This window comes from Lynx canadensis, chromosome C2 (assembly GCF_007474595.2).
Source record: "Lynx canadensis isolate LIC74 chromosome C2, mLynCan4.pri.v2, whole genome shotgun sequence".
NCBI lineage: Eukaryota > Metazoa > Chordata > Mammalia > Carnivora > Felidae > Lynx > Lynx canadensis.
Window position 1 is genome coordinate 37538598 of NC_044311.2, and position 13236 is coordinate 37551833.

A 13236-nucleotide genomic window follows, 5' to 3' on the forward strand; every position below is an offset into this window, starting at 1 on the left:
TTGTTTTTTGGACTAGCCTATGGTTGTTGCCATAGCTTGCTTGTCCCAAATTGCAATTCTGCTATTCCTGAATAAACCCCTATTTGCCGGTAAAACAACTTATTTTCAAGATCAACACACCATAATAGAAGCTGGTTGATGACAATAAAGGAAAATCCCCAGGGAAAGTATTATAATTAGTGAAGCTCAGATCTTATTTTCCATACAAACAGATGCTAAATGCAAATAAAACATGGGTTTTTTGATTCATATTTCTTAAAATACAGCTACTTGAGTATTTTTCATGATATTGTTTTAAAAGAGCAATTTATTCCACTAGGAAAAATAGGGACAACTTCAATTTGAGTACTGAGGAAGACATATCACCTCACATACAGTACTTCTTTCAAAAATATTTAACCTGAAGCTAACCATGAGGAATAAATCAGGACAAGCCCATAATGTAGGACTGTCTAATAAACTGGTCTGTACTTTTGAAAATTGTCAGTGTCATAAAGAACACGCTCTAGATTAAAAGAGACTAGATAGACTGACTGCTACGTGCAATGCCTCATCTTTGGCCGGATTCTGGATGGGAAAAAAGCTATTAATGACTGAGATAAGAGAGGAATATTGAAGATGAAGCATTAGAAAATATTACTGTATTAATGTTAAATTTCCTCTAAGATAAGTGCACTGTAGTTATATAAGAGAATTCCCCTTTCTTTTTTAAAAAATATTTTTTAACGTTTGTTTATTTTTTTGAGAAAGAGAGAGAGAGACAGAACACAATCAGTGGAGGGGCAGAGAGAGAGGGAGACACAGAATCCAAAGCAGGCTCCAGGCTCTGAGTTGTCTGCACAGAGCCTGACGCGGGGCTGGAACTCATGAGCTATGAGATCATGACCTGAGCTGAAGTCAGACACTCAACCGACTGAGCCACCCAGGCATCCTGAGAATTCCCCTTTCTTTGGAGATAATGTTCAAGTATTTAGGGAGAACAGGTTATTATGTCACAGCCAATGTTCAAATGGGTCAAATAAAAGAGTTTGCAAAGGATGGTAAACACTACTAAACATGTTTGAATCTGGGAAAAAGGTATACAGGTATTCCATGTACTACTGGAACTTTTTAAAATAAGTTTGACATATTTCAAACCAAAGAAGGTAAGAAGGAGAAGCAATTCAATCACAAAAGTGAAGTAAAAGATCTTTTGGAATTCACATTTATAAGTCATCTTTTGCCATGTTCTTAAAGAAAGTTGCATTGAAAATGTTCTTAAAGAGCTAAGATTTCAGACTGTCGCTATGGCCAGGACAGCACTTTGCATCAAGAGGCCACACAGAAAAACAAAAACAGGGGCAGCTGGGTGGCTCAGATGGTTAAGTGTCTGACTTCAGCTCAGGTCATCATCTCACAGTTTGTGAGTTCAAGCCCGGCATTGGGCTCTGTGCTGACAGCTCAGAGCCTGGAGCCTGCTTCGGATTCTGTGTCTCCCTTTCTCTCTCTGCCCCTCTCCAGCTCATGCTCTTTCTCTGTCTCAAAAATAAGTAAACATTAAAAAAAAATTAAAAAACAAAATAAAAAAACTTGTCTAACAATAAAGGTATCTCAAGTGTAAATTTCTAACAGCAGGAACTATGTGTTATAACTTTGTTAATAAATAACCTCTGGTATTTTGCACACAACACGAAATCACTAACTACAACTAGGAATGAAGAAGGAAGGTGAACCTTTATACTGCAGTTGAAAAAAGATTTAAGCCAGAGGAGAGAGTTGCCATTACCTTTCCTTGACAAAGTGGTTAACGGCAAACCACAAATGTTGGCTGAAAAATACTGGGAAATTGTGACCCCAGTAAAATACTATGTGTATAATTATAGCTTAGGCAACCCACAAAATCCTAAAGACTGAGGAAAACTCTTACTAACACAAAATATACTTTATTATTTTTATTTTTCTAAATCTAATTACCTTTAACAGACTCTTTTATTACAGCAAGAAACTGAAGCCAGAGAACATCAGGATCAATTTCAACCCAGCCAGTGTGAGGATAAAGACCTTCTACCTATTTAGAAAAAGGAAATTTAATAAAAACAACATTAGAGCATGTCAATAATATCTGGGTCTTAAAATTACTGGTTAAAATGATTAACAACATGATTTTATTATCTAATTCATTTTTATTGTTAAAATGCAAAATAGGAAATAAAAAGTTTTCTTTTGTTCATGACTTATAGAAAATTTTAGTTTTCTTTGTCCTTACTTTCCAAATTTATCTTTATTTTCCAAGTTTTCCAGAATGGAGATGTACCATTTTTGTAACAAGAGAAATATCTTTTTAAATATAAAAATCAACAAATCAAGTACCAGGTTCTGCTTCAGACTATGATGAAGGAAGCACACTCTACCCCGTCTCTCCCACTGAATGCATGGAGCAGCTATTTGTGGACTCCCCAACTGAACTGGTGGTAAGTTTCCCATTTTATTTCCTGATCTTCCCTGGCCTGGACTCAAGGCAGTCCACAAAACCAGAAGTGAGTACCAGGGCGCAATGGAAACTCCAAGAGAAGCTCTCATGTTTTGGCTAACAGAGAGAATGGGAGAAGTCCTCCATATTTCTTTTTTCCCCCCACTTTGCCCACATACTTTTGTACCTAGGCTATCTTGTAGTAGTGGTTGCACCAGTAATCACAAGCACCTAAAATACTGAAGGAGGTAAAACTTCCTCTCCAACCAGAGGAGCTGTGGCCCAAGACCCTCATGGCTTTTTTTCTCTCTCTGTGCTTCCTGATGTGTAGCCCCAGCTGTGGGCATAGGAAGTGCCAGCAGAGTAGGGTAATGAAAGCTCTAGCGTTCTGGCAAGAGTAGCCACAAGGGGAGGCTCAGGGAACCAAAAAGTACCAGGAAAATCTCAGAGAGGGAGGGGCTTGGGAAAGCTGCTCCAGAAAGTTGTGAATGAATCCCGAGGCTCACCTCAAAGCTGCACATGTGTGAATGTAATCCTAAACAGCATAGCAAAGATGTTAAGAATAGAACTAAGGGAGAGACCACTACCCAGGTGCCAGACTGACTACTGGGTGGCAAATACACAGGACAGATGCAAATAGTACCACCAAGATTTTGGAAATAACCAACAGTGAAACCAAAGTCCACAGAAGGGTAGCCTGAACCCAACTGCATTCATTGCCTGGTGAAAGAAAAATATCAACATTCATCATAAGATTTACATAAGACCCAGACTCTTATAACACAATATTCAAAATTCCATGATACAATCTGAAAATTATAAGGTATGTGAAGAACCAGAAAAATCTACCCTCACATGGGAAAAGGTAATAGATACTAACGCCAAGATGACAAATATCAGATCAAGACTTCAAAGCAGCGATTATAAAAATGTTCCAAGAAAGAAGGGCAAAGTATTTTGAAACAAATGCCAAGATAAAAAGTCTCAGCCAAGAAATGTTAAGACAAAAAAAATATTAGAACTGAAAAATACAATAATTAGGAGAATAGGGGAAAAGGAAAGATGATGGTCAAAGGGTACAAACTTTCAGATATAAGATGAGTAAGTTCTAGAGCCCTAACATTCAGCATGGTAACTATGGTTAACAATAATGTACTGTACACTTGAAATTGCTAAGACAACTGTTGTGAAGTGTTCTCAATATACACACACACATGCACAAATAGTGATTATGTGAGTTACTGGGTATGTTAATTAGCTTAATTGTGGTAATCATTTCACAATGTATATGTATACCAAAACATCATGTTGTACACCTTACATATATATACAACTTCTACTTGTCAATCATACCTCAATAAAGCTGGTAAAATCAATTTTAAAAAAAGAAAAATATAATAATTAAAATAGGGGCGCCTGGGTGGCTCACTCAGTTGAGCATCCAATTCTTGATTTCAGCTCAGGTCATGATCCCAGGGTCTTGGGATTGAGCACCGCATTGGGCTCGGCATTGAGCATGAAGCCTGATTAAGATTCTCTTTCTCTGTCCCTCTGCCCCTCAGCTACTCATGCTCTCTCTAAAAAACAAAAAACAAACAAAAATCCTGGATGGCCTCAATAGTAAAATAAAGATAATAGAAGAATGTCAGTAAACCAAGATAGATCCATAGAAATTATCTGACATAAATATAAGAAAGGAAAAATATTGGGGAAAAAATCAAATAAAGCCTCAGGGATCTATGAGACAAGAGCAAAAGGTCTAGTATTTATGTCATCAGACTCCCCAGAGAAGAAAAGAAAGAGTTCAGTGAGAAAAAAAAAAAAAAAAAATTACTCCAGGGAAGTAACAGTGCTAAAAATTTCCTAAGTTCAGTGAAAGATTTAAAATCTATATATTCAAGGGGTGCCTGGGTGGCTCAGTTGGTTGAGCGTCCAACTCTTCATTTCGACTCAGGTCATGATCCCTGGATTGTGGGATCAATCCCTGTGGGATCAGGGTCCGTGCTGAGCATGGAGCCTAAGTGCTTAAGATTTTGTCTCTTTCTCTCTCTCTCTCTCACTCTCTCATTCTTTCTCTCTCTCTCTCTCTCTCTCTCTCTCCCCCCTGCCTGCATGGCCTCTCTCTCTACAATTAAAAGACAAAAGGTTAATGCAGAAGGACAATGAGAAGAGAGCAAACAGGCTCAGACCTAGGTTTTATCAAATGTTGCTAATGATAACAGTGAGTGTGTGGGTGGCACATGGCTAAAGAGAGCAGAAAGATGATACTTCACTCCCTACTCAGATTGCACCACATCTTTATTCAACCCCGGCAGAGATTCCATGGTAAATTAGAGGTACCTCCAAAGGTTGGGATGCCAAATGAGGCTGAACACACAAGATCGGTTCAAAGTCTTTATAAGGATCCCCAATCCCCTCCTCCAGCCCCATCACTGCCCCTACCTAACCAAGCAGATGGTAAAAGGTTTACTCTCCAGAGGGACTGATCCAGAAGAGTTCTTTCCCTGGAAATACCAGATATAGCTGAGTGGGGTAAGACTACTGAGTGGTACTGAAAATATGAACAAATAACCAACCAAAGATCGAACATGTAAGAAAAGGCCAAAATAAAGAAAAAAAAAGGAAAGCTGAGGAGACAGTGACTATGTGGGGAGCATGAGGGTGACAAGGTCTGATATGAAAAAAGAATCCACTGAGTTCTGAGACATATTTAACAAAATCTACTCCCTTTCTATCTAATATTTGCTTTTTTCTAGGCAACGCTTTCATGACCATAGACAAATGGCTCAGCTGCAACAAACACTTCTTCATCCAAAAAAACTCAAAGTGGACATCACTGCCTCAAGTCTACAAACCTTCAGACTTGATGGTGGCACTCCACAGTCACTCCCCCCACTCCACCAGCCCAGACAGCTCACTATCCCCAAACATGTCACAACAGAGAAATCTCTTGTACTGAAGGAAGACCACACCGATTAGACAAAAGTATAACCAAAGCTAACAAGATCTGTTTTGTGGATTACAAACAAAACAAAAAGACAGCAACCAGAAGTTTTCAAGACAGAAGAGTACACAGTAGTAGAGGCCATACTGTTTTCTTTGAAGTGGGCTTTCTATCCTGTTCTTCCCACCAAGATGTTATTGTTTTCCATGGTTTCTCACAATAGCATGATGTTCCAATGGGGAACATGATAAACTTTCTCCATTTTTAAAATTAGAAACATCAAATATTGACATGTGGATTTAGTTTGTAACACCAATATTCAAGAATCTATAGAAAGATTTGCTTTTAAAATAGAAATTAGGGGCGCTTGCGTGGCTCAGTCAGTTGAGTGTCCAACTCTTGATTTCAGCTCAGGTCATGATCCCAGGGTCGTGAGATACAGCGCTGAATCAGGCTCTGTGCTCAGTGGGGAGCCTGCTTAAGATTCTCTCTTTCTCTCTCCCCACTGCCTCCCCCTATGCCTGCCTCTCCCCAGCTTGTACTTTCTCTCTAAAATAAATACATAAATAAAGATAAATAAAAAGTACAAATTACTTTAAAAGCCTAAAAACGTATCTCCGCTGCTAAAAAATGAATGCCACAAGAAATAAAACTGGTCTTCTGGAGGCCTGGTATTAGCCTCCTAACATAAGGGTTCATGTTTGGGATTTCAATTTTATGTAAAAAACTAACACAGCCTATTTTGTTCTTGTCTCTAAAGGGTGATCTCTTCACTTTTTCTTTCTCTCTTTCTCTTTGAAGCTATTTATGCAGCAGCATCAATCGAATCCTATACTAAGAGGTTTTGGGTTTCTACTATGCAGTCTTACCATCATATTAGCAGAGGTGATTTTCATCTGAGAAAATATACAAAAGTTCTGTGTCCAAACCAAAGTTTCATGAAGCAAACTGAATTCTTAATACTTTAATTAAATGCAATACAGTGATTTATTCTGTACCCATGAGGTAATAAACCAGGGGCTAAATAGCAATGTAGGCCAATTCTCAAAGAACTCCAGCTATCTGAAGTAAGTGACCGACCAATTGCTGATTGTTCCTTTCTAATTTGTTATGGACCAACAATTTTTTTTAATGTTTACTATTTATTTTGAGAGAGAGAGAGAGAGAGCATGCATGGGGGAGGTACAGAGAGAGAGGGAAAGGGAGAATCCCAAGCTGACAGCCTGGAGCCTGACCCTGGCCAATCCCATAAACTGCAAGATCATGAATGACCTGACCCAAAATCAAGAGTCTGACACTCAAGCGACTGAGCCATCCAGGTGACCCATGGACCAACAATTTTTTTTAATTTTTTTTATTGCTGAGAGACAGAGCACGAGAGGGGGAGGGGCAAAGAGAGAGGGAGACACACAATCCCAATCAGGCTCTAGGCTCATCGCCGTAAGCACAGAGTGTGAGATGGGGCTTGAACGCACGAAGGGTAAGATCATGACCTGAGCCAAAGTGGGATGCCTAACCGACTGAGACACCCAGGTGCCCCTGGACCAACAACAAAACACAATTAAAAAATTTTCTAGGGGCACCTGCGTGGCTCAGTCAGTTGAGCCTCCAACTTCACCTCAAGTCATGATCTCACAGTCTGTGAGTTCAAGCCCCGCATCGGACTCTGTGCTGGCAGCTCAGAGCCTGGAGCCTGTTTCAGATTCTGTGTCTCCTTCTCTTTCTGCCCCTCCCCTGCTTGCAACGTCTCTCTCAAAAATAAATAAACATTAAAAAAAAACCAAAAGACGCAATTAAAACAATTTTCTAGGGGCTCCTGGGTGGCTCAATCGGTTAAGTGTCTGACTTCAGCTCAGGTCATGATCTCACGGTTTGTGAGTTTGAGCCTGGCATTGGGCTCTGCTGTCAGTGCAGAGCCCGCTTTGGATCCTCCATCCCCCTTTCTCTTTGCCCCCCCCCCCCCGCTTGCATTCTTTCTCTTAAAAATAAATTAAAAAATTAAAATAAAACATTTTTTTTCGGAAAAAATTACATACAAAATAAAATCCCAAGTGTTTCAGTATTAAGGTCAACAGACATAAAATTACTCTACCAAACTGCTACACAAGTTTCTAAATCTTAGTATCTTTATCTCTACCCCAGATGCCCAGGGACTGCACTTTGAGAAGCAGTGCTATAAACTCCTACTACAGTTGGAGAGGCATTGCTAAAAACTCCTCAATCTAAGTGCTTCATCCGTTAGGGCAGGGACTTTTTGTATGTTCATTAATTCACATGTCTTTCCAGACACATCACAGTAGAGAGTGTGAGCAAAACATTCTTTGCTCCTGCTATTCAGAGCAATCTTGATTCACCTTTTTTTTTTTTTAATTTTTTTTTTCAACGTTTATTTATTTTTGGGACAGAGAGAGACAGAGCATGAACGGGGGAGGGGCAGAGAGAGAGGGAGACACAGAATCGGAAACAGGCTCCAGGCTCTGAGCCATCAGCCCAGAGCCCGACGCGGGGCTTGAACTCACAGACCGCGAGATCGTGACCTGGCTGAAGTCGGACGCTTAACCGACTGCGCCACCCAGGCGCCCCATCAACTTTGAGATTCCTACCTCATTTCTCAAAAGTTAATCATTTGCCCCTAATAAAATAGCAACCAAAACTTTGTATTTTCTGACAATCTGTGTCTCCCTTTGGTTCCAAATACTTCAATTCCTTAAACAAACACACATACAAACAACAACAAACAACAACAAAAACCCCACGACTGCCTAAAACAAAAGTACTGTGTGTCTAGAATTATGAGGGAGATTGTGTGAAAAGTATCATTGTGTTGTGATAAAGACTCATAAAAAGATGAGACGCATGCAGTCACTGAAGGACAGTGTTCTTTCAGGTTGGAGGAGGGTTGGTGTGCGTAGGTTTCTGCACAGGTAGCCAGAGAAGGGCCCAGCAAGTGGCTGGGCTCCCAGCTCTCTGTCCTGGTCCTGAAACCAGAATGAAATTCCCCCGTTTTCTCAAAGCAGTAACTTGGCTAGACCTACTCCTGGCAAGTGCTATGGTTGAAAAACACTGCTAAGGGGTTGGGAAGAAGAGAGGGAACTAAGCAAAAACAAGAGTCCAAGGGCTGATGGGAATGGTTTAGGTAACTAATGGCTCCTAACGCGGCAATCAAAAAAGATGTTGATATTGGAAAGAAGGGTAAAAACACCATATCCAATCAACATTATTTTTGGTGCACTTGTAGAAATTAACACTTCATTAAAATAAGAACAGAAGAACATCAATCTGTTGGTCACTTTACTAATAACAACAAGGAGTTGGGAGGTTTCTCAAATCAGAAAAAGCTATTTTTATCAATGTTCAAAGATGGAAAAGATAGGGCCCCTGGGTGGCTCAGTTGGTTAAGCGACGGACTTCGGCTCAGGTCATGATCTCACTGCTCCTGAGTTCGAGCCCCGCATGGGGCTCGGTGCTCACGGCTCAGAGCCTGGCGCCTGCTCTGGATTCTGTGTCTTCCTCTCTCTCTGTCCCTCCCTAGTGTGTGCAATCTCTCTCTCTCTCTCAAATATTAAAACAAACGAAACAAAAAAAAAATCCAAAGATGGAAAAGATAAAAGTAATGACAGCAGCCTTCAAAACTTATCCAATACCTCCCATATCCATGAAAGTCAGTCCCTCAGGTGAGCAACCAGCACTCTGAGAGCAGTTAATGAAGACAAATGAAGAATGGACAATAAATTCTGTTAAGATCTGAAAAATGTAAATGTAAATAAAGACGGGACTGGAGGTCTCCTAAGGAACTGGGGAAAACCTAGCAAGTCACAAAGCACCTTTTGGTTGGATACGCGCGGAGTGCCCTGCCCGGCCCTGCCCTACGAGTCTCCGCAGTCCCACGCAGGAAAGGCTGGAAGGGCGAATCCGCAGGTGATAGAAGCAAGCGAACGACCTGGTCACAAACCCGGCCCCTCCAGCCCTCAGCCAGAACAGGAAGGGCGCACAAGTGTTAGCCCTGTCCGGGGAGGAAATTCGGGTATCTGCCCGCTCCCGGTCCGCGGCTCGGGGCCAAGGGCCCGCCGGTGCTGCAGGTGGCTGCATGCAGCTTGATGAGGCGGCCCCACCCGCTCGCCTCCCGCTACTCGATCCCGCATGCTCTGCGCGACCGTGACCCGTGGCCCCGACGCCCGCTCCCCCGTCACCTTCTGCGCGCTGGAGCCGCGGATCAGCGCCGCGTGGTCATAGACGTGGCAGCGGATCACCGAGGTGCCCACGTCCAGCCCCAGCACGAAGCCTGCGCGAGGCAGGCCTGGCGCGCTCTGCTCCGGGCGCCTCTGCTCTGAAACCGCACGCACCCCGACCATCCCGACCCCGCAAACCTCCCCGCAACAACCGCCTACCGAGCGGGCGCGTTTATAAAGGCCCGCACCTCAGGGGCCAAGCGCGCCCAGCCGGGCCACCGCCCCCGGCCCGCCCCTCCGCGAGATCCGGGAAGCGGCCCGCCCCTGCCGCGGCCCCGCCCCGACGCCGTGACATCACTGCCGCGCAGAGATCCTTTCGGCGCGGGTGCTGGGCGCTGGAGGCCCTGAGGGTTGCGCGGAGGTGAGCTAGTTTTGGGAGGTGGTCGTCGCGTTTCTTTTCACCAAAGTTACAATTTATGACAGTTTTTAAAAATAAAGTGACCTGAAAAGAAGTTAAAAATTCATTCTGAAGTATATATTGATAAGCAGAGCCTAGCTCCTCCCGCAGACCACTCTCCCGAGAAAACCTGGTAAAATTTGTGCATGTAATACACATCGATAAATACTTGTAAATGAAATAACACACGAGGAGTAAGACCTTCTCCAGCCCTCTGGTAAGGAAGAAGGGACAAAGCGTAGGGTGGCCACTTTTACCCCCCGCTCCCCACCGCCCCCCCCCCCCAAGCAGTCTTTCAGACAGGACAGAAAGTCGCAGAAAGGCCTAGGGAAATTTTGAGATTCCTGTAGCTTCCTTTCACCAGCCTTCGCAGAAGGTGGTCCAGCTCCAAAGGTGCAGTCCTGATCTGTAGGGAGCAGGAAGGTGTTAATGCCTGCTTCAGCAGCCTCTCCACTACCACCAGCACTCCAAAAAAACCAGTGCCTGAAAATATTGATTATCTTCTTTTTGTAAAATTATGAAAGTAATATGGATACATGCTTTTTTGAAAATGTTTAACGGTACAATTAAAAAGTAAAGGATCTTCATTTTGAACCAAATTGTCCTTTTGACCAAACTGTCACATTAACCAACTTGCTTTCAGCCAATTTTACCAAACTGGGCTCTTTGGCCGTATTACTTGAAGCTTACAACATACACCTATGAGAGTATATTCTTTTGTCTCTGTATCTTGTTTCTTTCCAGTAGTACTCATTTATTCCAAATGGCCTCAGGATTACTTTCACCAGTGATGAAATTAAGAATTTTGACGAGTCATGTATGTGTTAATCCTTAGTATTGTAACTTGAAATGAATGACTAATGGGTTGTGTACTGATCAGAGTTTCCCAGAGAAACAGACCCAGAAGATTAGAAAGAGAGGAAGAGAAGGAGATTGAGATTTTAAGAAATTGCCTCACATGTTTTTATGTGTGCAAAGTTCCAGAAATCTGTAGGGCAGGCTGAAAGGCTAGAAATTTAGGTAAGAGTTGATGTTACAATCTTGAGTCCGAATTCTACAGACTACAGAATCATATATTCTGGTTCCTCTTCAGAGTGCATAAATCTTTCGCCTTTTATAAATTCAAATAAGTTATCCTATTATCAAAGGATCAGAGAATGTGAAAACGAGGACTTCAGCAACCACGTAGTCTAGTGTTTCTTAATCTGTTTCCACTCTTGAACAACTTTGAGACCCTGATGGATGCTATCTTCTGAGAATATGCTTATATACACAAAATTTGGCATGTAATTTCAGGTGTTGGGTATGGGATAAACTAAACATGAAGTTCTCAGGTTAAAAATCCAGAGCTGATTTCCCCAACCTGGACAGACAATTGCCTAGGAGAGGGCTGAGTAGCAAAGGGACACTGTGTTTCTTCCATGTTCATTGTTCTCTGCTGGCATCTCTTACCCTGCTCTGCTCTCGGGGCAAGGAGCCTGTGGGCTATAGGGCACAAGGTTCACAAACTCTGAAGGTCCCTTTGATAGTGGGCCAGTCCACTGTTCTTGAATCAGAGGCCACTGCTACTCTGAGCTCCACCACCTGGCGGCCCTGGTCTTTATCTGGCTCCTCACATTCTGGGCTTGGCCTCAGAAGGGCCCTGCTCTCCCTGGCTCTTTCCCACCACTGTCACTCCTTACACTTTCTCCTCTTACACCAGAGACCAGGATTACCACTCATTGTATCATCTCGTACACTCCCAAGAACTTGGATTCACTTCCTCAAGACTAGATCAGAAAGTACACAAGGACCACCACACCCTAAAGGGAAATGAATGGTGCTTCAAGGCTGAACCCAGAAACCTCAATGCCTTCCTGCCTCCAAGGAAACTAGTCACAGTCACCTGCTAGGCTGACTAACTGTCCCAGTGTGCCCTGGACTAGGGAATTTCTTAAAACATAGGATTTGAAATGCTAAAACCGGGACAGTCCTCCTCACTACTCAGAGGCTCTTGGGGTCCACCGGTGATTTTCTTTGGGACACTGGCTATCTCATGTGTAGATGTCAGCCACTGCTTTCTAGACATCTTGAGGACAGAGATGGGGGCTTAGTCTTCTTTTTTCCTCCAAGACACACAAAGTAACTGCTCGATGACTGAATGAATAAACAAATAAATTAGTATGTTCAAGTCCCTGTCCGACTCATCCGTGTGACAAGACAGAGAAGTCTTCATAGTCCTGCATGAATCTGGGCATGTCATATGGCCGCCAATGCAGACTTTCTAATGTGTAAGGAAGGTGTGGAGTTGTGCCGGCTGCCCTAAGTCCTGTATTTGGAACTGAGCCCTGGATACCCACATAAATATCAAGTCAGCTCCTTTTTCTTAACCTTTATTTTATGCACCCAGTCTGATTTGGAGTGGACTCCTGCCTCAGTTTCCCGATCTGTATTCACTCCTGTGTCTGGAGTCCTAGCCTGAACACCACTTCGAGACAGAGGTAAATGTACCATGAAGTGCATGAAGCTGACGCTTCATGCCCCCTACTTGAAGGGGCCCCTGCCAAGGTCCTGAGAAGAAACCTAGCCAACTTTTCAGAGTTCCATGCTGTATTTAGCATTTGCAAAAGTGAATTATTTTGGTATTTTTTTCTCTTCAAGCAGGCCCCCAAATTTTACAAGCTTCAGATCCCACAAAACCATAATCTTCCAACGCTTGTGAGTCCTCAGAAATTCCCTGTTTCTCAGTGTCTGCACTCACTCTTCCGGACCCCAGGTGGTGGTGCAGAATACTGCCACGCACCCACTCCGACTCACTGTTCTGAACTCCTTGCATACTGACAGCGGAAATCGAGTCTGTCCTCTGTACACAAATCTGAGACATCATGGTGGTAAGCACTGGCTTCCCTTCTTGGGGCCAAATTAATCCACCCCTGCCCACACCTCACCAGTGTTCCGCCAAGGTGCTTTGCCTGCCTTGCTGTTGAGCCCACTCACACCCTGAAGCAGTCAAACTGGAAGGAATGAGAACCAAGAACTTCAAATTCTCAGGCCTGATGCCCATCAGGATCTGAAAATAAAAGAGGACTTTGGGCCCCACCAAAATCAAGGGGAGAAGTGGAAATTGAAAGGAAGAATAACTATACTAAAAAAAAAAAAAAAAAACCCAGACTAGAGGAAGTTACTTCAGAACCCAAATAAATAAACAAAAGTCCATAGTCACATGCATCCTAGCAAA

General features: G+C 42.9%; 1 protein-coding gene across 3 annotated transcripts in view; it reads right to left on the reverse strand.

The window, feature by feature from the left end:
* The window catches only part of GK5 (glycerol kinase 5), a 75568-nt gene extending 65705 nt beyond the window's left edge, over window positions 1–9863 (reverse strand). For 2 of the 3 annotated variants that reach the window (XM_030329406.1, XM_030329405.1), the window contains exons 1-2: window positions 9584–9863; window positions 1954–2047 (exon numbers count right to left, since the gene is read on the reverse strand). In XM_030329406.1, coding sequence (XP_030185266.1) covers window positions 1954–2047; window positions 9584–9745 — 256 coding nt within the window. In that variant the 5' untranslated portion in view covers window positions 9746–9863. The remainder of the gene's footprint in view (window positions 1–1953; window positions 2048–9583) is intronic. The other variant, XM_030329407.1, reaches the window with a different exon arrangement.
* Window positions 9864–13236: the final 3373 nt, after the last annotated feature.